Source organism: Monodon monoceros, unplaced genomic scaffold (genome assembly GCF_005190385.1).
Source record: "Monodon monoceros isolate NGI ecotype Baffin Bay Population unplaced genomic scaffold, NGI_Narwhal_1 Super_Scaffold_1, whole genome shotgun sequence".
Classification (NCBI taxonomy): domain Eukaryota; kingdom Metazoa; phylum Chordata; class Mammalia; order Artiodactyla; family Monodontidae; genus Monodon; species Monodon monoceros.
The window spans coordinates 71,208,183-71,232,473 of record NW_021703765.1 but is presented as its reverse complement, the minus strand read 5'-3'; the positions used below and the strand labels follow the sequence as shown (position 1 = coordinate 71,232,473).

The 24,291-nt window shown below is 41.3% G+C and overlaps 1 protein-coding gene and 1 non-coding gene across 3 annotated transcripts in view; one reads left to right on the top strand and one right to left on the bottom strand.

The window, feature by feature from the left end:
- The window catches only part of MAPKAPK5 (MAPK activated protein kinase 5), a 38,860-nt gene extending 25,391 nt beyond the window's left edge, over window positions 1-13,469 (bottom strand). Inside the window, exons 1-4 of one of the 2 annotated variants that reach the window (XM_029220373.1) lie at window positions 12,698-13,469; window positions 2,485-2,558; window positions 1,924-1,999; window positions 1,033-1,130 (exon numbers count right to left, since the gene is read on the bottom strand). In XM_029220373.1, the coding sequence (XP_029076206.1) occupies window positions 1,033-1,130; window positions 1,924-1,999; window positions 2,485-2,558; window positions 12,698-12,733 (284 nt within the window). In that variant the 5' untranslated portion in view covers window positions 12,734-13,469. The remainder of the gene's footprint in view (window positions 1-1,032; window positions 1,131-1,923; window positions 2,000-2,484; window positions 2,559-12,697) is intronic. The other variant, XM_029220367.1, reaches the window with a different exon arrangement.
- TRNAG-CCC lies at window positions 7,235-7,307 on the top strand. The gene has a single exon. It is a non-coding gene; the product is annotated as a tRNA-Gly (tRNA).
- Window positions 13,470-24,291: the final 10,822 nt, after the last annotated feature.

Below are 24,291 nucleotides of genomic sequence, written 5' to 3'. Positions count from 1 at the left end.
TGTGTGTGTGTGTGTGTGTGTGTGTGTGTGTGTGTGTGTGTGTGTGTCTCCCCCTCTCTACTCCCTGCCCCCACTCCACTAGTTTTCCATACAACCCACAGCATGCCCAGCAAGATAGCCATATAGGGTTACACAGCTACTAAATAAAAGCAAAAATTCTCATGTTGTGAAAAAAAAAAATCCGAATTTTGGTTACCACTCTTTAATATAAATGCTTCCAGCTTCCATCCAAATGCTTTCACCAACAGAGCACAATTTTAAGAAATAATCATTTGATTTCCCATTCTTCTTTACAAATTCCATCTTTTTCCATCTGGAAAACTCCTACTCACCCCCTTCAAGTCCTCGCCCCCACGTAACTGCTCTGAGACACCTCGCCTCCCTAGCCTACAGAGGGCAGCTCTCCTCCTTTGTAAGCTCAAAATATTTTATGCATGCCTCTCCTTGGTACCTATCACACTGCTAGAATAATAGGTTTACACCTCAGTCCCTTCAATGGAAACCATACCTTATTTAACTTTGAATTCCCTGGAAAAGATTTAGAATGACACCCAATGAGCTTGCCAAACATTTGGAGGCTAAAAGAATGATGTTGATTTCTTCCTTTAAAAGGAATGTCAGATTCAGCAATAAGGGCTTTTTGCCATATCAACTTCTAAGACATTGCCTAGAATAATATTTGGTCTCCTTCTGCTAATTTGAAATAGAATCTGTTTTAATTCCACATTACTCAGGGGGGGCCAGGAGAGTGGGTAGGGTATAGATGAAGCACGGCTGGCAATGAGTTGATAACTGTTGAGGCTGGGTGATGGGTACTTAAGGATTCATTACATGATTCTTTTACAAATGTTTGAAAATTTCCAAATTAAAAAGTAAAGGAGAGAAGAAAAAGAAAGAGGAAGGGAGGGAGGCAGGCAGGGAGGGAGGGAAGGGAAGGGAGAGAAAGAGGGCACAAAAGAAAAGAAGACCCCACTACACCTTGGCTTACATATGGAGAGGTGGTCATGTGATAATGACCCTGTGTAGTCTTACCTGGGGCTGGACTCATGAGGAAACTGTACACTGTTAGCAAACACTTCAATGATTTGAACTATATTTGGGTGTGTGGCACACATCATGTGCAGACGTACCTTAAAGAAGAACAGAGGAAATGTTTCTGTACATAGGGGATGCCAACATTTTCTCTCCAAACTTTCCCCCCAAAACTGACCACACTAGGCCTATGGATGAGCCTATTACAGTAAAAAACCTTATCACCTGGAATGATGTAAAAAAAAAAAGTGTTTTCATACACAGATTACCTCCTTAATGCTCTTCCCATGAACAAAACCTCACCAACAGGTTTATTTACTTCTACTGTCCTATCTATTAGCAAATGAAAAATTTGGTAAATAATACATCTTATTTCAGAAATTATTCATATATCTCTAAGCAAAAGAATAAGTCCTTCATTGCATATTATTAACATGTCATCACCACATCCAAATAATTTTAAACAAATGACTATTATTAAAAACTAGAAATACATCCTCAGAGTTCTCCTGCAACACCTTTTCAATACACTATTCACTAGAACCTTCCTCATACTATTTTATCTCCACTCTTTAAAGACCTTTTCCAATAAGCAAAAGCTGAAGTAAACCTGAGTATTTTGGGGTATAAGAATCGCATTAATTGAAAAAGAACAAAAGGTGGTTTGAAAGGAAGCAAGACTTCACTAACAGCTTTTGGTATTGATGGATGAAGAACTGCTTTATAATGATAACATGGAATAGCAAAAAGTATGAATATAAAGAGAGTAAGTATGAACATAAAATTCTTTGTGAATCTCTGTATTCTCTCCATGAAGCTGCCTTCCTTGTAAAAAGAATAATTCTTAGCACTTCAAATATTTAGGCAAATCAAGGCAATAAAGGACCATACCTCATTTCTAGCTTTTGGACGATCAAAAAGAATTTTCAGTGCAAACCGTTCTTGGGTAGATTTCTTCACACAGACTCTAGATTTGGAGAAAAAATTTCAATCAGAAATTATCTAAGTTACAGTGAAAACTAATTTAGCAAGCTGTTCTTTGAGAACTGTGCTTCTAATCAAAAATATATCCAGGCACATCAGAACAAACTTGCCCCCATGTCTAGCAGATGGAAAGGCAGAAAGGCATCTCGCCCACCCTTCACAGGCCTTAGACATGTGAAATCAACTTGATGCTGGCCAAGAAAGACAAAATGGCCTCTGCTGGCTACAAGTGACTCATACAGTGGCTCCATGGTATCAACATCTTAAATGATTCTGTTACAGATCATGTGACTTCATCACTTAAATATATTTCTAAATGGATGAGAAAAAGCCTATCATAAATACCTCTGCTTGTTAAATTAAGGCTGTTTCACAAATCTGGCAAACCTAATGCTTCTAACTTAAGATGTATTTCAAACAGGTCCTCTTGAGAACAATTGTGTCATAGTTTGCACATGGGTCTCTTACCTAACTGGACCACTAATTCCAGCTCCCAGCTTCTGAGTCCAATTGATACTGTATTCCTCTAAAATGGAGGTTTCCTATTAAAATAAAAATGGAGGAGGCAGAGAATGATTCTCCAGTTAAAAAAGCTGAATAGTTAAGTAGAGGTGGGACAACAGAAAACCTTAATGCTCAACATCTCAGCTTCTGAAAGAAGCTGATAAGTAGAGCTTTGTGTAGGGCTTTATAATTACACATTTCGCCTACAGGACTATGCTAGGCATTGCTTTCCAACAAGAGAAGGCAAACTTTAGGATAAAAAGAAATTCTTCAGCTCATCTGCAAGGTCCATGTGAGTAAATACTCGTGTTTTTTTTTTTCTTGAGTGTGGGAAGAAGATATTCTTTCAAAATGTTTCACTACTAAGTACTTATTTGCCAAATGGTCAAGTATATTTTCTGAGATTCTAGAAAGATTGGTCTGATATATGCTGCTATGATATAGAGGTCTATATCCTTGAACAAGATCAAATTGGAATAACTGAATAAATTAAAACTTAAAAGTTCAAATAAAATAGTAATAAATATTGTAGTACATTTATCTAGTTTTCAAGTGCTATTTTGAGTACAAAGATATTGTCATGTTCACTGTATAACTATATTCTTCACAGTTTTAATAGATTCCAATAGCTTTCAATAGTTCCAGATAGAGCCTCTACAGTTTAATTAAAGTTTTTATGGAATTACTGTGTAGTCACCAAATATTGAGCTTCTGTTGCCATTATGTTTTTAGGCAAGAAAGCCATACACTTAAACTGTGGTAGGCTAAAATTCATTTTTCAGGGTTCCACGGGTAGAACAGAAAACCGACTACAGACCTGGAGAAATTAGGCCAAAACTCATGAGACTATCAAATTGTTTTGTTGCAATGAAAATCTGATAGATTATAATTAGCAACAGAATCTTGATTCCCAGGTATAGGAACAGAATATTTGTCCATGTAACACAAACTCAATGAGCAGTTAGTAAGTGCCAGACACCAGGGTAAGTTCAGAGATAAAAACAGAGCTTCTGTCCAAGGAATATGTAAGTGTATAAAACAAGTTTAGAATAGCCTTCATCTCCACACCTTCCTGCTGCCAGTTCTTGATAAAGGTTCCCATCATATAGTAAATGCTCAATAACTATGGAATGAATGACTAGAAAGGTGGACTAAAACCAGGTGATGGAAGGACATTGATTTGCGAGGGACTAGCAAAATCATTACACCAACTCTCTTCTGAAAAACTGTATATCAGGGTTAAGGAGCTTGTCAAAGTCACACAGTGAGTTATAGGCACTGATAAGACTAGAAACTATGGCTTTGGCCTCTTCCCCAGCATCATTCATCTTTGGCATCATCCCCAGCTATCAGGGGTAACTGCCCAGGCCCCTGCATGAGGATTAGGAATGAATCCTGCCCAATTAGGGAGGTCCCAGGTCTCCACTCACCATCTCCTAAACAGAATTCAAACCTACCCATTTAACCTGTCTACCTCCTTCATGTTTCCACTGCCTATCCTGCCGGATTCAGAAGTATTTGAGAAGACAGAGAGGAAGACAGAATTGGGAAAGAAAGAACTGGAGCATAGTCTATGCTTCGTGGTAGAGTAAAATTTGCCAGGCCTCTAATGAAGACATACACTCACTGGAGACTCAATGGAAAAGACAGATTCATTCTACGGAATTATTTGTTACAGTCAGATCAAAGGACTATTCATATGTCCAGTTCCTGGGATGTAAAAATAATATTAGACCAAATTCTTCACTGCACTGGTGCTTATTAAGATGGTACTCTACCTAATGGACAGCCAAGAAAGTTCAAATTATAGAGGCTCTGACTGAAGTTTTGACACTTGGCTTTGCAGAAGGTAAGAGAAGCACTACCAGATCCCTCTACAGCCCTGATCTCTGAACCCTATTTTTCTTACGTCTGTTGTCCTCTTTACCAGGTTTAATTCTTGCACATTTGTTGATGGTGCCATAAACACTAACCAGTTCTAAGACTTCACTAAGCCCAGCTGGGCAAAAGAAGTAACATTCTCACATCAGCTGACTCTTCTATGTGTAGATGGCATATTTTCTCACATATTTTAATGGCAAAGAGAAGGTAAAAAGGCATGGGTCAATTAAGACACTTTATTGAAGAAAATTATGGACTACCTCAAATGTATCAATGACAAATACATTGACTGGGTTCTGCTAAAGAAATCTATACACTGGGACTTCCCCAGTGGCACAGTGGTTAAGACTCTGTGCTCCCAATGCAGGGGGCCTGGGTTCTATCCCTGGTCAGGGAACTAGATCCCACATGCATGCCACAACTAAGAGTTCACAAGCCACAACAAAGGAGCCCACGTGCTGCAACTAAGGAGCAGGCGAGCTACAACTAAGGAGCCCTCAAGTCACAATTAAGGAGCCCACCTGGCGCAACTAAGACCCAGCACAACCAAATAAATAAATATATATATATATATTAATCTATACACTGTCTTAAATAAGGATATAGACTCATGGAATGAAGTACAGTTGACCCTTGAACAAGATAGGGGGTTAGGGGTGCTGGCACTGGCACAGTCAAAAATCCACGTATAGGGGCTTCCCTGGTGGCGCAGTGGTTGAGAGTCCACCTGCTCATGCAGGGGACACGGGTTCATGCCCCGGTCCGGGAAGATCCACATGCCGTGGAGCGGCTGGGCCCGTGAGCCATGGCCGCTGAGCCTGTGCATCCGGAGCCTGTGCTCCGCAATGGGAGAGGCCACAACAGTGAGAGGCCTGCGTACTGCAAAAAAAAAAAAAAAGACACATGCACCCCAGTGTTCATTGCAGCACTATTTACAATAGCCAGGTCATGGAAGCAACTGAAATGCCCATCAACAGATGAATGCATAAAGAGGATGTGGTACATATATACGATGGAATATTACTCAGCCATAAAAAGGAGTGAAACTGGGTCACTGGTAGAGACGTGGATGGACTTAGAGACTGTCATACAAAGTGAAATAAGTCAGAAAGAAAAACAAATATCGTATATTAACACATATATGTGGAATCTAGAAAAATGGTACAGATGAACCAGTTTGCAAGGCAGAAATAGAGACCCATATGTAGAGAACAAACATATGGACACCAAGAGAGGAAAGTGGGGGGTGGGGGTGGAGGTGGGATGAATTGGGAGATTGGGATTGACATGTATATACCAATATGTATAAAATGGATGACTAATAAGAACCTGCTCTATAAAAAAATAAAATTAAATTTAAAAAAACCCCAGAGGAACAGGCACAAAAGAATAGACAAAATGGATGTTATGAAAATTTAAAATTTTCTGCATCAAAAAACACTATTAGGGGCTTCCCTGGTGGCGCAGTGGTTGAGAGTCCGCCTGCCGATGCAGGGGACACGGGTTCGTGCCCCGGCCTGGGAAGGTCCCACATGCTGCAGAGCGGCTGGGCCCGTGAGTCATGGCTGCTGAGCCTGCGCGTCCGGAGCCTGTGCTCCGCAATGGGAGAGGCCACAACAGTGAGAGGCCCTCATACCGCAAAACAAACAAACAAACAAACAAAAAACACTATTAACAGTGTAACAAAGGCAACCCACAAAATTGGAGAAAATATTTGCAAATCATATATCTGATAAGGGATTAATATGCAGAATATGTAGAGAACTCCTAAAACACAACAAAAAACCCCCCAAACAACCCAATTCAAAAAATGGGCCAAGGACTCAAACAGACATTTCTCCAAAGAAGATACATGAATGGCCTAGAGCACATGAAAAATGCTCAATGTCACTAATCATTAGGGGAATGCAAATCAAAACTACAATGAGATACTACCTCAAACCCATTAGGATGGCCACTATTAAAAACAACAACAACAACAAAACAGAAAAGAACAAGTATTGGAGAGAATGTGGAGAAAACTGGAACCCCTGTGCACTATTGGTGGGAATGTAAAATAGTACAGCTGCTGTGGAATATGGTATGGTGGTTCCTCAGAAACTTAAAAATAGAATGACTATATGATCCAGTAATTCTACTTCTGGGTATAAACCCAAAAGAGTTGAAAGCAGGATCCTGAAGAGATATTTGTATGTCCATGTTCAAAGTAGCATTATTTACAATAGCTAATACATGCAAGCAACCTGAGTGCCCACTGATGGATGAATAGATAAGCAAAATGTGGGCTATACATACAATGGAATATTATTCACCCTTAAAAAGGAAGGAAATTCTGCAATATGCCACAACACGAATGAACCTTGAGGACATTATGCTAAGTGAAATAAGCCATTCACAAAAAGACAAATTCTGTATGCTTCTACTTATATGAAGTATTCAGAGTAGTCAAAATCATAGACAGAAAGTAGAATGGCAGTTGCTAGGGACTGGGGGAAAGGAGGCAATGGGGAATTACTGCTTACTGGGTAGAGTTTCAGTTTTATAAGATGAAAAGAGTTATGGAGTTGAATAGTGGTAATGGTTGCCCAACATTATGAGTATATTTAATACCACTGAACTATACAGGTAAAAATGGTTAAGATGGTAAATTTCATGCTATGTATGCTTTACTAAAAAAATGAAAACAAAAAAGAATGGAAAAAAATATACCACAAGTAACCAAAAGAAAGCTGGAGTAGCTATACCTGACAACAGATAAAACAGACTTTAAAACAGAAGATGTTAATAGAGAAAGAGAGGAACTCTTTATAATGATAAGATCAATTCAAGGGCTTCCCTGGTGGTGCAGTGGTTAAGACTCTGCACTCCCAATGCAGGGGGCCCAGGTTCAATCCCTGGTCAGGGAACTAGATCCCACAGGCACGCCAAAACTAAGGAGCGCAAGTGCCATAACTAAAGGAGCCCCCCTGCTGCAACTAAGACCTGGTGCAACCAAATAAATAAATAATTATTGAAAAGAAAAACAAAAATAATAGTTGGCGATTTCAAAACCTCCACTCTCAATAACAGATAAACTAGACAGAAAATCAGCAAGAATGTAGAAAACAACACTATCAATGAACCTGACCTGACATCTATAAAACACTCCATTCAACAACAGGGGAATATATATTCTTCCTAAGTGCACACGGAATATCCTCCAGGATAAACCACATGCTAGGTCATAAGTCTCAATAAACTTCTGAAAATTAAAATTATGTAAAGTTCTCCAACAATAATGGAATTAAGCTATAAATCAACAAAAGAAAATTTGGGAAATTTAAAAATATATAGAAACTAAGTAACATGCTTCTAAATAACCAATGAAGAAGAAATAATAAGGGAACTTAGAAAATATTTTGATCTGAAGGAAAATGAAAACGCAATAAGCTAAAATGTATGAGCTGCAGCTAAAGCAGCATTTAGATGAAAACACTAAACACTGCTTTAGCTATCAACACCTCTATAACAAAGGAAGATTACAAATCAATAATCTAAGCTTCTACCTTGAAAAACTAAAGAACAAACTATACCCAAAGCAAGCAGAAATATTAAAAAGTAGAGCAGAAATCAATAAAGTAGAAAACAGAAAATAGAGAAAAATAAATGAAAACCAAAAGCTGATTCTTTGAAAGGTCAACAAAATTAACAAACCTTTAGCTAGACTGACTGAGAAAGAGAGAAAAAACACAAGTTATTAACATTAGAAATGGGGGCTTCCCTGGTGGCGCAGTGGTTAAGAACCCACCTGCCAATGCAGGGGACACGGGTTTGAGCCCTTATCCGGGAAGATCCCACATGCTGCGGGGCAACTAAGCCTGTGTGCCACAACTCCTGAGCCTGCAAGCCACAACTACTGAGCCCGTGCACCACAACTACTGAAGCCCACGCACCTAGAGCCCGTGCTCCGCAACAGGAGAAGCCACCGCAGTGAGAAGCCCCGCCGCAACTAGAGAAAAACCCGCGCGCAGCAACGAAGACCCAATGCAGCCATAACTAAATAAATAAATTTATTTTTAAAAACAATTCCACCCTTAATAGCGTCATAAAGAATAAAATATTTAGGAATAAATTTATCAAAAGAAGATCTATACACTAAAGACTCAAACACACTGATAAATAGGGGAAAGCCCGGAAAAAAATGGAGAGTTATACCATGTTCTTGGCCTAGTAGACAATATTGTTAAGATGGCAACTGTCCTCAAACTGACCAACAGATTCTATGGAATCCCCGTCAAAATCCCAGCACACTTTTCTTGGTAGAAATTGACAAGCTGATTCTAAAATTTATTTGGAAATACAAAGAACTTAAATAACCAACTTAATTTTTTTATATATAGAGAAACCTTCAGTTTCCTAGGTTTCTTGGGGTTTGTTTGTTTTTTTGAGATTTATTTATTATTTATTTATTTTATTTATTTTTGGCTGCGTTGGGTCTTAGTTGCGGCACGCGGGATCTTTTGTTACAGCTCACGGGCTTCTCTCTAGTTGCAGCGGGCAGGTTTTCTCTTCTCTAGTTGTGGCGCACAGGCTCCAGGGCACGTGGGCTCTGTAGTCTGCAGCACACAGGCTCTCTAGCTAAGGCGTGCAAGCTCTGTAGTTGTGGCATGTGGGCTTAGTTGCCCCACAGTATGTGGGATCTTAGTTCCCTGACCAGGGATAGAACCCACGTCCCCTGCATTGTAAGGCAGATTCTTTACCGCTGGACCACCAGGGAAGTCCTGCCAGCTTAATTTTGAAAAAGAAAAACCAAGTTGGTTCTCATGCTACCCAATTTGAAAACTTACCATAAAGCTTCAGTAATCAAATCAGTGTGGCATTGGCATAAGGATAGTTATATGGATCAATGAAACAGAAAAGAGAATCAAACAAACAAACACAAAAAAAAGAAAAGAAAAAAGGAAAAGAAGAAAAAAAGAGAATCCAAAAATAAACTTATACATTTATGATCAACTGATTTTCAACAAAGGTAATTCAACAAGCAAAAAGACAATGTTTTGAACAAATGGTCTTGGAACAATTCCATTTTGGAAAAGTTTTGCCATTTCTTAAAAAGTTAAGCATAAACTTACAGTACTACCCAATAATTCCACACATAGGTATTTACCCAGAAGAAAATGAAACATATGTTCACACAAAAACTTGTATGGACAAGTTTTATTTATCATTTTATTCATAATAGCTAAAAACTGGAAACAATCTAAATGTCCATCAACAAGGGATAAACAATAAAAACATTCCTCAACAATAAAAAGGAGTGAACTACTAATGCATGCACTAACATGGATGAACCTCAAAAGTATAAGTAAAAGAAGCCAAACACGTAAGACTACATATTATATAATTTTGATTATTTGGAATTTCTAGAGAAGACAAAAGAATAGTGACAGAAAGCAGATCAGCAGTTGTCTGGGGTGGGGAGTCACAGTAGAGGCTGACTACAATGAGGCAGAAGGAACTTTCCAGGGACGGGGGTGGGGTGGGGGAGACGGAGGCGAGATAGAAAAATTCTAAAACTGGATTGTGAAGACAGATGCACAGCTCTATAAACTCACTAAAAATTACTGAATTATACACTTACCTTGGGCGAATTTTATGGTATGTGAATTATAACTGCAATTTTTAAAATGTTTTTAAAACTAAGAAAATGAATTTTCATTAAGTTCATAAAGTATTAAAAACTCTGCCATATACAACAGAAAACAAATATGTAAGGCAATCTCTAATCCCAAAATGCTCATTATCTAGGTTTAGCTAAGTGACTTGGGAGCAGTGAAGTCATGGCCTATGGCAGCAGAGACAGAAATGAGAAGACAGAGTCTATGGTTGTAGCCAGTTGGCCTTATCCTAATACCTTGAAGAGTAATAGGATGAGATCTTAAAGTCCAATCCACCCACTCTCAGGTAATCAGGCAGCAGAAGTTTAAATGTTGTGGTTAGAACCCAGGGAAATAGCTTTTCCAGCTGAACTCCAGAGGTCTCAGTTCTTACCAAATGAGGGACAGCCTCAAAAAAGCAAAACAATGAATACAGCACAATGCCACAGACCAAAAGTTTTATTTGATGTGATGCTGGCTTGCTGCCAAGGGAATATATTCTCGTCAGTACTGGTTGTTAGATCAGATATTTTCAACTCCACTAATTTGTATTTGTTGGACACACCCAAATTAGTAGGAAGATTCACCAATGACCTATTAGTAAGTACATGAAGAAAAGCTAAAAAGTTTTAAGAAAACTAAGTTGGACAATAGTGACTGACTGAAGAAAACCCCAACTCTTTCTAAACCATTCTTAGGTTGCTATGAGCTAATATCCATTGAGTTCTTACTAAATGTTAGGTACTGTAAGCACATTTAGATACATGTGCTTATTAAATTCTCAAAAAAACCCTAAGCTGAGGAGATTCTTTTATCCTCTTCCTATGGATGAGGAAACTAAGTGACAAAGAAGTAAAGTGACTTATTCAAGGACACAGTTAAATGAATGGCCAGGCTGAATTTCAACTCATAAGTCAACCTGGAGAAACTATAACAACCACTCAGTAACACTGCTTCCCCGTTTATACATTTGCCCACTAGAACTATGTCCCTGTTCTGCTCAAAACTCTCTGAGATTTCCCCTTCTACTCAGGGTCAAAGCCAAAGTTCCTACAATGGCCTACAAGGCCCTGTGTATACTGTGGCTTCCCATCACCTATCTCTAACATAATCTATACTGACCCACTGCATTCCAGCCACCTTGTTGTTCCTGGGTCACACGAGACCCACACCTACCTCAGGGCCTTTGTACCTGCTGTTCCCACTGCCTATAATATTCTTCCCCAAGACATTGGAGGTTTGTTCCCTCATTCCCTTCAAAGCTCTATGCAAATGTCACCTCCTCAGGAAAGCCTTCCCTGCCTACCCTTCCTAACGTAGTACTCCCCACTTTTTAATACTTAATTATATCACCTGGCAATGTTTATTACCTAACTCCACCATCTAGATAGAAGCTCTATGAAAGAGGGACATCTAGGAGTCTGGCTTTGCACCACAAGTGCCTAAGATAGCACCTGGCACAAAGCAGATAATACTTCTTGAATTTAAAAATCTGCCAAATATATTTTGATTCACAACCCAATCATATAACTTTAGGCAATTCACGACGCTTGTACCAATAAAATCCAAACCAAAAGAAAAAAAATGTATCTATCAAAGTAGTCTTTTAGAACCTTTATTTCTATTATTTAAAGTTTGATCTTCCTTAATGTGTATGTTCTGTTTTGATGCCTCGTTTAAATGGTGAATTTTCTTTGAAGTGACTGATGACTTCTATAAACTTTACCACCCCCAAAATTGTTAGATGTGTAAGTTATTAATTAGTTATTGACTGTAGTGATTGTGTCTTGATGGGGAAAATAACCCCAAGTTGCCTGTCCCTCAAGGGAAAATGAAATTCTTAAATGCACAGAGTTCACCTAATACTGTAAAATAAGTAAATAATACATATCAAACTTTAAGATTCAGTGTTCAATTCACATAAGAACCTAATTTCCTAAGTACAGCTAAATAATAACTTTCTGACTCCTGTGACTGAATGCCTCAATGTCTGCCTGTTTAAAAAAGAGTAAAAAGCAGGTTTTAAAAAATGTGTCATTTTATTTGGGTCACTTTGGAACACACATATTTGCTTTTCTTTTGGTTAACAGAGCAGTAACTTACAGGACACCATTAGCTCCTTCTAAATAAACTTAGCGCTACCTAGGAGAAGAAGGAAAAGGAAACAGGAATAGGGGAGGGACCACACGGAAAAGTGAGAACAACTTATTTGCCAAAGGACAGGTCTTGTAAGAAGGCGATCACCTCCTTCCGCAGCAGCAGATTTAAAACAAATCTGGAGCGATGGGTAAGGTCCAGCTCTCCAAGTGGTGTTGCAGCAGATCATCTGAAAGCAAATTCTAATGGCACTTGGGGAATGATCGAAAACAGTAGTGGGGCCCCCTCCGTCCTACTCACATCAAGTATCTCCACGCCACTCACCTTCCATTCTAGCGAAGCGGGGAATCATATCCCTGCTTTAAGCAGGTAAGTCGGAGAGAGTCGGATGTCCCTCCCTGCACACACAAACCCTTCGCCCCAGTGCTGTAAAACGCAGTCCACGGAACCCAGTGAAAACCGAAACCCGGGAGTTGCTCCAAGTTCTCTTCGCTTTCTGAGGTTGGAGCCGAGAGGAATGTCACAGAGACAAAGCGGGGAGGAAGGGGGCATCTCCCCCTTACCTTGATGGCTTTCTCCATGTCGCTCTCCTCCCACATGCTCCGCGGGGCCCGCACGGCCGGGAGCAGCGGAGGCTGCGCAGCTGCCGGATCCCGCCGCAGCCGAAGGAACAAGGGGCTCAGCGCTCGGGGCCCTGGGTCTCGGGGAGACGGGCAGCAGCCGCCCCCAGGGACCTGCGGGGATGACGGCCCCGGCGCCGGCTCGGCCTCGGCGGGCGGCTCTAGGCTGGGGGCGGCGGCGGCAGCGGCCCCCGGGAACAAGCCTTTGTGCTGGGCCCCGCGCGGCCGCCTCCCGGCCTCATCCCCGGCCGGGGAGGCAGGCTCCCGGGGCAGGGCGAGGCGGGGAAGGCCCCGATCCGGGGCGATGTGCTGGGGCCTCGCGGGGCCGCCGCTTAGGCCCGGGCTCGCCAGGTCCTGAGTAGGAGCCTGCGCCTCCGCCTCCGCCGCCGGCACCGCCGCGAAGCCGAGGCCGAGCCCGCCGCCGCCGCTCCCGCTGCCGCTTCAGCGCCACACATCGCCGGGACACCCGCGCCGGGCAGCCCCGCCAGGCGCCCGCTTGCCGGCGCTGTGCCCCGCCTGAGCTCCGGGCCGCCTCTCCTGCCGCCCGACTTCGTGTCCCCACGGCTCCACGCGCCCCTCGCCACGGTCAGCTGCGGTTTCCGAGCCGCCCCCGAACCAAGCAGTTGACTTGCAGGCGTCCGCCAAGGCCTCCCCAAGGTGGCGCCACACCCAGGATAGGCCCCCGGGCCCTTCGCAGCGCTGGCGCCGAGTTGATGATGTAAAAGGTTCAGCCTCGCGGGGCGGAGCTATTGGGCCTCAGCACCGGACTCTAGTGGCTGCGGGAGCGTTTCTCTTTTCTCCTAGCGGCGCAGACGAGATTTGTGGCGCCAGAAACACCCTGCGGAAGGAGCCGGGGATATCGACTAGTGATAGAGAAGAGGAAACTGAGGCCACGGGCGGGTCCTACGGTAAAAACAATTATATATAATAAGTTATATATACGGAGTGTTTATTTTACGTGAAGCTCTTTTCTTCTCTTAGTTCCTTTCTCCTTTATAAAGTAGGCATTTGGCCTTTTCAGGTAAGTATGTGCTTATTTCCTGTTAACGGATGCGGTAACTGAGGGCCTCAGAGAGCGGCACTCATTTGCGCACAGCTGATTTAGATGTGTATATGATCTGAGAAGTGAGCAAGAAGCTGAGAAGTGGGCAAGTCCGAACCGGAACCCAGGTTTGTGCTCCTTACACGACACCAACAATCTGTCAAAGAACCTTGCAGGAGCTTTTGGTTAATTACCTCTTGATGCCTCTTCATTCATTCACTTATTTACTGAGCACAGCTGTGTGCCACGCCTACTCGACCCTGGGGAAACAGTAGAAAAAAGACACGGTACCTGCTCATGGATCTTATTTTCAGGAAAGGGAAGCAGAAAATGAAGAGGGAAAAACAGAGTTTGTGCATACTAAAAAGCAAATAAATAGGATGCTGAGGTAAGAGAATAACTGGGTGTGGGGGCTTTTTCCAAGTAGATGATCAGGGAAGGTCTCCCAGGCCGTAACCTTGAAGCTGAGACCTCTAATGAGAAGGAACTGTCTATTGGAAATCCAAGGGGATTTCTGAGCAGATGGAACAGCAAGTGCAAAAGTCTTAAAGTGGAAGTAAGGTAAATGTGGTCAAGGAGCAGCAAGATCATTGTAGCTGGAGCAGGGTGAGTAGCAGAGAGTGATAAAGGATGAGGTTGGAGAGGTAGGCAGAGGTTGTATCATATACACCCTTAGGGGTCATGGTGAGAACTTTGGGTTTTATTCTAAGCCACTGGAAGGTTTTAAACTAAAGAGTGATATGATCAAATTTATGTTTTAAAAGATAAGACTCTGCTGTATGGAGAATGAAATATTGGCAAGCGAAAGTGGAGACATGGAAAGTTATTTAAATGCTTTTGGAATAACCCAGATTATTATGAAGCTTGAACTAAGAAATTGGCAGTAAAGATAGAATAGATGGGTTTATGATATGTTTTGGAGGTAGAGTTGAAAGGGCTTCCTGAAGGACTCCACGTGGAAGATGAAAATAAGAAACAATTCAAGGGGACTTCCCTGGCGGTCCAGTGGTTAAGACTCTGCACTTCCACTGCAGGGGTCATGGGTTCGATCCCTGGTGGAGAACTAAGATCCCACATCCCACGTAGCACGGCCAAAAAAACGAAAACAAATCAAGAATAACTTCCAGGAGACTGCCTTAAGCAACTTGCATGGATGGTGGTGCCATTCAGTGAATGAAAGACTCAGATGAGAGTGAAAGCAGGGAATCCAGAGTTCTTTTTTATCTGGTTAATTTGAGGTTCTTGAGTAATGTACCAGAGAATAAGTCAAGTATTTGACTTATTTAGTTGTTCTCTTTGCTGGCCATACACCTACAGTACATTCCTCAACCCCCTTAAAGTGGCCATATGCCTATGCTCTCCCGCAATGGAAAGTGAGCAGAAGGGATGTGCACATATCCAGGCCTAGACCAGAAAATCTGTCAACAGATGCTCTTACTTATTACTCTGCCAGCTGGAAGATGATGACCAGGTTCTGGAGAAGGCAAGGCTTTAAGATGGAAGATACCTGGGTGGAGGAGACTCTGCCCTGTTGACCTAAACACCCACTCAGCATTGTTATATGAGGAAAAAAAAAAAAAAAAAAACCTCTTGTGTTGAGCTTTTATCTACTTACGTCTTTTTATTATAGCAGCTTTGTTTATGCTACCTAATACAAATAAGAACAGTGATCCAGCAGTGAACTTTGGGAGAAAACTTCAAAATGACTTGAATTGACATTATCTATAACAGTTAGGAAATAGAAGGTACCTTGGATTCATTCATTCATTCAGTAAGAATTTATCAAGTGCCTCTCTGTGCCGGGCACTGTGCTACATAGTAGAGATGCAGAGATGAAATCCCTGCCTTAAATGTTCTGAGTCTGGCAGTTAAACTTATTGGCTGTTATCTGCACATTACTATCTCTCTATCTAGAGACTTACTCTCCCCACCCAACACACACACACAGCCCAATTTCTACACAGTCTTCAACCACATTCGAAATACTATTTTATCAGAAAGAGTAGGCCTGACCCTTGGTTCAATCTAAATCAGATATTCCTATTACCTCACAATTTACTTCCTTGTACTTATCACAATTTTAATTTATATATCCACTTGCTTTTTTTCTTTAGTGTTCTCTCCCACACTAGACTAAATACTCTCAAGAGAACCTTGTCTGTATTATTGGTCACATCCCCAACAGCTGGCCCACTGTAGGTGTTTAATAAATATTTGTTGAAGGAATCAAGGAATGGAGAAGGCAGAGCCCTGAGGAAGGAGAGGTTTCCTCCATTTTTTCCATTTTTTTGCTGGGGAGGTAGTAGATAGCCTAAGATAGCCTTCAATGATGCCCACCTCTGGGTATTCATGATCTTGTTTAATCCCCTCACCCTGCTCGTGGGCTGATCGAATGACTTGCTTCTAATGATGGGATGGCATGTCTGAGATTAGGTTGCAAAAAGTCTGTGGGTTCCATCTTGGGTACCCCTCTCTCTCCTATTCTCTTGCTTATTTGCTCTGAGGAAAGCCAGGTCAAAAATGTGAGCTGCTTTATTAGTTTCCTGGGGCTGCCATAACAAACTACCACAAACTGGGTGGCTTAAAACAACAGAAATTCTCTACAGTTCTGGAGGCCAAAAGTCTGAAATCCGGGTGTCATAAGGGCCATGCTCCCTCTGAAGACTCTAGGGAAGAGTGGAGTCTTCCAGCAGTCCTTGGCATTCCTTGGCTTATAGGTACATTATTCTAATCTCTGCTTCCATCTCCACATGACCTTTTCTGTGCGCCTCTATGTTCTCTCTTCTTATGAGGACAGCAGTCATTGGATTTAGGGCCCACCCAAATTTAGTATGACCTCATCTTAACCTAACTAATTACATCTGCAGAGACCCTATTTCCACATTCTGAGGTTCCATGTGAACATGAATGGGGGAGGGGATACTAGTCAGCCCACTATAGTTGCCCAATAGAGGGCTCCATATGTCAAGGAACTAATGTCTCACCAACTGTCAGTGAGAACCTGAGGCCTGGCCAGTGGTCACATAAGTGAGCTTAGAATGAATCCTCACCTAGTTGAACCCTGAGATGATTGCAGCCTTGGCCAACAACTTGATTGCAACCTTGTGTACCAGGGGCACCCAGCTAAGCTGTGTCCAAATTCCTGACCCACAGAAACTGTGAGATAATAACTGTTTTTAAAGCACTAAATTTAGGGGCAATTTGTCATGCAGCATAGATAACTAATACAGATTTTGGTGCCTGGAAATGGGGTGCTGTCATAACAACTACCTAAAATGTGGGAGTGGTTTGGAACCAGGCAGTGGACAGAAGCAGGAAAGATTTTGAGGAGTGTGTTAGAGACAGCCTAAATTATCTTGAACAAATTTAGTAGGAATCTGGACTTTGATGATGCTGCCAATGAGTGCTCAAAAGGGAGTAAGGAACATGTTATTGGAAACTGAAGGAAAGAGGATCCTTGTTATGAAGTGGCAGAAGGTTTAGCAATAGTATCATCTGCAAGTATGTGGAAAGAGAAAATGTTCCTAGTGAACTGGGTGATCTAACTAAAGCAGTTACCAAGCAGAAGGTGCTGCCTGGTTTCGTCTTGCTTCTTGTAGTAAAATGGGAGAAGAGAGATAAATTATTGAACAATAAAGAGTCAGGACTTGATGATTTTGAAATTTTTTAGTCTCTCTAGATGGCAACCAGGGCTAAAATTAAGCTATGGCTTTCAAGCAAAATCAAACCCAGGGTCCTGTAAGGAAAACATGATCTGTCTTTGTCAGTTCAGGCTGCTATTACAAAATATGTGGCCCTGCAGATGCATGTCTTCTCACATGCAAAATATATTCACTTCATTCCAACAGCTCCAAAGTCTTAACTCTTCAGAATCAACTCTAATGTCTAAAGTATCTAGATACTGTTGGACTTCCCTGGTGGTCCAGTGGTTAAGACACCATGCTTCCACTGCAGGGGGCATGGGTTCAATCCCTGGTCAGGGAACTAAGATCCCACATACTGTGTGGTGCAGTCAAAAAAAGAATAAAGCCTTCCTTAAAAAAATAAAGTATCTAAATACTATCTAAATCAGATATAGGTGACACTCTAGGTATGATTCATCTTGAAACAAAATTCCTCTCTAGCTGTGAACCTGTGAAACCAGATAAGTTATCTACTTCCAAAATACAGTGGTGGGATAGGCATAGGGTAGACATTCTCATTCCAAAAAGGAGTAATCAGAAGAAAGAAAGGAGTAATCAGAAGGAAGAAAGGAGTGATGGGTCCCAACCAAGTCCAATTCTAGCAAGGCAAATACCTTTAGATCTTAAGGCTTGAGAATAATCCTCTTTGGTTTGATGCTCTGCCCTCTGGATCCACTGGGTTGTGGTCCTGCCTTTGCAGCTCTGCCCAGGCAAGGGTCCTGCCCCCATGACTTCAGATGAAGCCTGTCTGTCCTGTTGAAACCAAGGTGATGGCCCTGATGATTTCTGAATTGCTTTTGGGATCATTCTTCCCCTTTCTTGAATGTGCACATTCATAGCCAAGTAGCTTTATCATCCTGTCCTGTAGAATCAACATCTGAAAGCATTTCTTCCCATCTCAGTCCCCTTCAGCACAAACAGGCAGTGTTTCTGTTCCTATAATCTTATCATTTGATAGTCCATCCACACCCTTTAGTGTTCTCTTCCAAACACATTTGCTCATTTTTTGGGATATGGACAGGCTGAGAATTTTCCAAAGCATTAAATTCTGGTTTCCTTTGCTTAACAATTCCTTCTTTAAGTCATCTCTTTCCTTTCACATTTTATTGTAAGCAGTCAGGAGGAAGCAAGCTACTCTTCAAACACTTTATTTATAAATCTCTTCACTGAATATTCATTTTCTTTTTTTTACAAATATGACTTAAATATTTAACTTTGATCTTTTACTTGCAGCAGGATTTTTTCTTTTTTATTAAATTTTATTGGAGTATAGTTGACTTACAATATTGTGTTAGTTTCAAGTGTACAGCAAAATAATTCAGTTATTGAATATTCATTTTCATTGCTCTCCAGCTGTACCTTGCAAAAACACTAGGACACAGTTCAGCCAAGTTCTTTGCCACTTTATAACAAGGATCGTCTGTTCTCCATTGTCCAACAGCATGTTCCTCATTTCCCTCTAAGACCTCAACAAAGTGGACCTTACCATCCATATTTCTGCCAACACTCTTTTCATGATTATTTATGTGTTTGCTAAGAAAATGAAAGCTTTCTCTCCACCTCTCCTCTTTTCTTTCTGAGCCCTCACCAGAAACATCTATCTTTCTAGCATGTACTTCCAAATTCTTCCAACCTCCACCCTTTCCCCAGTTCAAAAGCTGCTTCCACATTTTTAGGTAATTGTTATAGCAGCACCCCACTTCTCAGCACCAAAATCTGTCATAGCTTGGGCTGCTATAAGGAAATACTGTAGACTGGGTGTCTTTGAATTAGACATTTATGGGTGTGGCCAAGATGATGGAGTGGGAAGACCCAGAGCTCACCTCCACCCATCGGCACACCAAAATTACAACTATTTACAGATCAACTATTGATGAGAATGACCTGAAGACTAGCAGATTTTCCACAACTAAAGATGGAAAGAAGGAACTACAGGGAATTCCCTGGAGGTCCAGTAGTTAAGACTCTGTTTTCACTGCCAAGGGCCTGGGTTCAATCCCTGGTCAGGGAACTAAGATCCCACAAGCTGTGCAGTGTGGCCAAAAAGAAAAAAAAAAAAAAAAGGGAACCACAACCAGGCAGATAGGAGGGGCAGAGATACAGTATAGTTAAGACTCACACCTTCAGGGTAGGCCATCCAGAAGAGTCCAGCCCCAAAATGTCTGGCTTTGAAGATGAGAGGGGCTTCTGTATGGGAGAACCAGAGGGCTATAGGAAACAGACTTGGCTCTTAAAGGACGTATGCAAAATTTCACATGCTCTGAGACCTAGTACAGAGGCAATAATTTGAAAGGAGCCTGGGTCAGACCCACTTGCTGATCTCGGAGGGCCTCCAGGAGAGGCAGGAGGCAACTGGGACTCCCCATGGGGACACAGACTCTGGTGGCAGCCATTTTTAGGAGCTCATTCTACCATGACATTGGTTCTGCCAAGTGCCATTTTGGAGTCCTCCTACTAGCCTATTAGTACCAGGGCCTTACCGCCACCAGCCAGTTGGGGATCCCACGATCCCCAAGCTGAACAGCCAGCCATGCAGGGATATGCCCCGCCCACCAGTAGGCCAGCAGCCTCCACACAAGGCAGGGCCTGGCAGCCAACTGGGCTGGAGGCCAGCCCTGCCTACCAGTGTGCTCAAAGTAGTCAGCCCTGTGACAACAGATGGACCCATGAAACCCACATGGAGGCACCCCTAGAGTGTATAGCTCTGGTAACCAGAGGAGAAGGTGCTGCTAAGCCCCACAGGACATCTCTTATATAAGGCCACTTCTCCAAGATTGAGAATTGTATCCAATCTACCTAATACATAGAACTAAAAACAGAATTAGGCAAAATGAAGCAATACAGGAATATGTTCCAAACAAAGGAACAAGGTAAAACCCTAGAAGAAGACTAAGCAAAGTGGAGGTAAGTAATCTAACCATTAAAGAATTCAAGGTAATGATTATAAAGATGTTCAATGAACTCAGGAGAAGAATGGATGAACACAGAAGCTTAACAAAATATAAAGAAGAACCAAACAGCCGAAGAATACAATAGTGGAAATAAAAAACACACAAGAAGGAATCAACAATAGAATAGATTATACAGAAGAACAGATCAGCAAACTGGAAGACAGAGTAGTGGAAATCACCCAAACTGAACACAAAAAAGGAAAAAGAATTTTGAAAAATAAGAATGGTTTAAGGTACCTCTGGGACAACATCAAGCATACTGAAGTTCACATTATAGGGTCCCAGAAGGAGAAGAGAGACAGAGGCAGAGAACTTACTTGAATACATAATAGCTGAAAACTTCCCTATCCAAGGAAAGGAAGCAGACATCCAGGACCAGGAAGCACAGAGTCTTAAACAAGATCATCACAAAGAGGTCCACACCAAGACACATTGTAATTAAAATAGAAAAAAAATTAAAGAGAGAACATTAAAAGCAGCAAGGGAAAAGGAAGTAGTTACATACAAGGGAACTCCTATAAGACTGTCAGCGGACTTTTCAGCAGAAACTTTGCAGGCCAGAAGGAAATGGCACAATATATTTAAAGTGATGAAATGAAAAAACCTACAACCAAGAATATTCTACCCAGCAAGGTTATAATTCAGATTTGAAGGAAAGACAAAGAATTTTACAGACAAGCAAAAGCTAAAAGAGTTCAGTACCAATAAGCCAGCTTAACAAGAAATGTGAAAGGGACTTCTCTGAGTGAAAAGGAAAAGACCACAGGATTTCCCTGGTGGTCCAGTGGTAAAGAATCCACCTTACAATGCAGGGGACGTGGGTTCAATCCCTGGTCAGGGAACTAAGATCCCACGTGCCACGGGGCAACTAAGCCCGCGCACCACAACTACAGAGCCCACATGCCCTGGAGCCTGTGTGCCACAACTAGAAAAGAGAAAACCCACACGCCACAACTAGAGAGAAGCCTGTGCACCGCAATGAAAGATCCTGCATGCCGCAACTAAGACCCGATGCAGCCAAAAATAAATAAATAAATAAATGATAAATCTTTAAAAAAAGAAAAGACCACAACTAGAAATATAAAAATTACTAAAGGAAAAATGTAAAGGCAAATATACAGTAAAGGTAGTAGGTCAGCCACTTATAAGGCTAGTAGAAAGGTTAAAAGACAAAAGTAGTAAAATTATCTATATCCATAATGAGTAGTTAAGGGCTACGCAAAACAAAAAGACATAAAATATGGTTTCAAAAACATTAAATATTAAACGCAGTGGTGAGTAAATATGCAGGGTGGTTAGAATATGTTCAAACTTAAGAGATCAACTTAAAATAATCACATATGTATATATGATTGTTATATATAAACCTCATAGTAACCACAACCCAAAAACCTATGATAGATACACACACAAGAAAGACAAAGGAATCCAAACAACACTAAGGATAGCCATCAAATCACAGAGGAAGAAAGCAAAAGAAGAAGAAACGAACAAAAGAGAACTACAAAAACAACCAGAAAACAGTTAACACAATGGCAACAAATACATATCTATCAATAATTACTTTAAATGTAAATGTATTAAATGCTCCAATTAAAAGATTTAGAGTGGCTGAATGGTTAAAAAAAAAAAAAGACCCATATATATGGTGCCTACAAAAGATTCACTTCAGATCTAAAGACAAACAGATTGAAAGTGAGGGGATGGGAAAAGGTATTCCATGCAAATGGAAATAAAAAGAAGGTTGAGATAGCAATACTTATATCAGACAAAACAGACTTTAAAACAAAGACCATAATGAGACAAAGAAGGACATTAGATAATGATAAAGGGATCTAGCCAATAAGAAGATACAACAATTATATATGTACCCAACACAGGAGCATCTAAATACATAAGGCAAATACTAACAAATATAAAGGGAGAAGTTGACAGTAACTTATCATTGTAGGGGACTTTAACATCACATTTACATCAATGGACAGATCATCCAGACAGAAAATCAATAAGGAAACACTGGCCTTAAGTGACACATTAGACCAGATGGACTTAATAGATATAAGTAGAGCTTTTTATCCAAAAGCTGCAGACTGAAAATTCTTTCCAAGGGCACATGGAACATTCTCCAGGAAAGATCACGAGTCTCAATAAATTTAAGAGAACTGAAATTATATCAAGCATCTTTTCCAGCCACAGTGATAGCTAGAAGTCAACTACAAGAAAAAAATGGCAAAAAATACCAACATGTGGAGACTAAACAATATGCTACTGAACAACAAATTGTTCACCAAAGAAATCAAAGAGGAAATAAAAAAATACCTGGAGACAAAAGAAAATGGAAACACAGTGATCCAAAATCTATGGGATGCGGCAAAAGCAGTTCTAAGAGGAGAGTTTATAGTGATACAAGCCTACCTCAGAAACAAGAAAAGAAATCTCAAACAACCAAACTTTACACCTAAAGGAACTAGAAAAAGAGCAAACAAAACTCAAAATTAGTTGAAGGAAAGAAATCATAAAGATCAGAGCAGAAATAAGTGCAATAGAGATTAAAAAGGCAACAAAAAAGATCAATGAAACTAAGAGGTGTTTCTTTGAAAAGAGAAAATTTAGTCAGACTCATCAAGAAAAAAAGAAAATGGGCTCCAATAAATAATTAAAAATGAAAGGGAAGTTACAACCAACACCACAGAAATACAAAGGATCATAAGAGATTACTACAAACAATTATATGTCAATAAAATGGACAACCTAGAAGAAACAGGTATATTGCTAGAAATGTACAATCTACCAAGACTGAGGCAGGAAGAAATGGAAAATATAAAGAGACCAATTACCAGTAATGAAATTGAATCCGTAATTTTTAAAAACTCCCAACAGGGACTTCCCTGGGAGTCCAGTGGTTAGGACTCTGTGCTTCCACTGCAGGGGGCCGGGGTTTGATTCCTGGTCGGGGAACTAGGATCCTGCAAGCTGCAAGGCACAGCCAAAAAAAAAAGTGAAAGAAGACAGACACAAAAGGTCACATACTGTATGACTCCACTTACATGAAATATCCAGAGTAGGCAAATCCCTAGAGACAAAGTAGATTAGTGATTGCCGGGGGCGGGGGGGGGGGGGGGGGGGGGGATTAGGGGATGACAGCCAAGGAGTACAGGCTTCTTTTTAGAGCAGTCAAAATGCTGTCAAATCTATTATGGTGATAGATGTATAATTCTGTAAACATACTAAAAAAATTCAATTGTACTCTTTAAATAAATGGGTGAATTGTATGGTATGTGAATTATACCTCAGTAAAGGCATTTTAATGAGGAAGGGGGGTGGAGGAAGAAGGAAGGAAGGAAGAAAATGGGAAGGAACCATCCTTTCTTGTGATAAATCAGTGTCTTCCAAACTTTAATGCAGACTGACCCCGAGGACCTTATTAAAATGCAGATTTTGATTCATTAGGTATGGGGTGGAACCTGGGAATCTGCATTGCTAAGAAGCTGCCTGGTGCTATAGATGCTGCCAGTTGGTCCTGGACCACACTGATGAGTGAGTGTAGACACCTCCAGGGTGCCCATCACCCAACAGCCCCTGCTTAGGGGATGGGCTTAACATCTAGTGAGTACCATGTGGCCCCATCCTGCAGCCACAGCTGACTGGCTCAGGAATGGACTTCTGGGCCAAGCTGGACCTATCAGAAGCTCATGGGAACTGAGACTGGAACATTAAGCCAACCATGAGTCGTGCTGTCCAGGCTGAGGCAGTCATCGTCTGCTGCATGAATATTAAAGCAGTGAAAGCCAACCTGCAGAGAAAGGAGAAGGCTGTGGAGAGAAGCAAAGAGGAGCAGCATCCAGTCTCTCTTGGTATTTG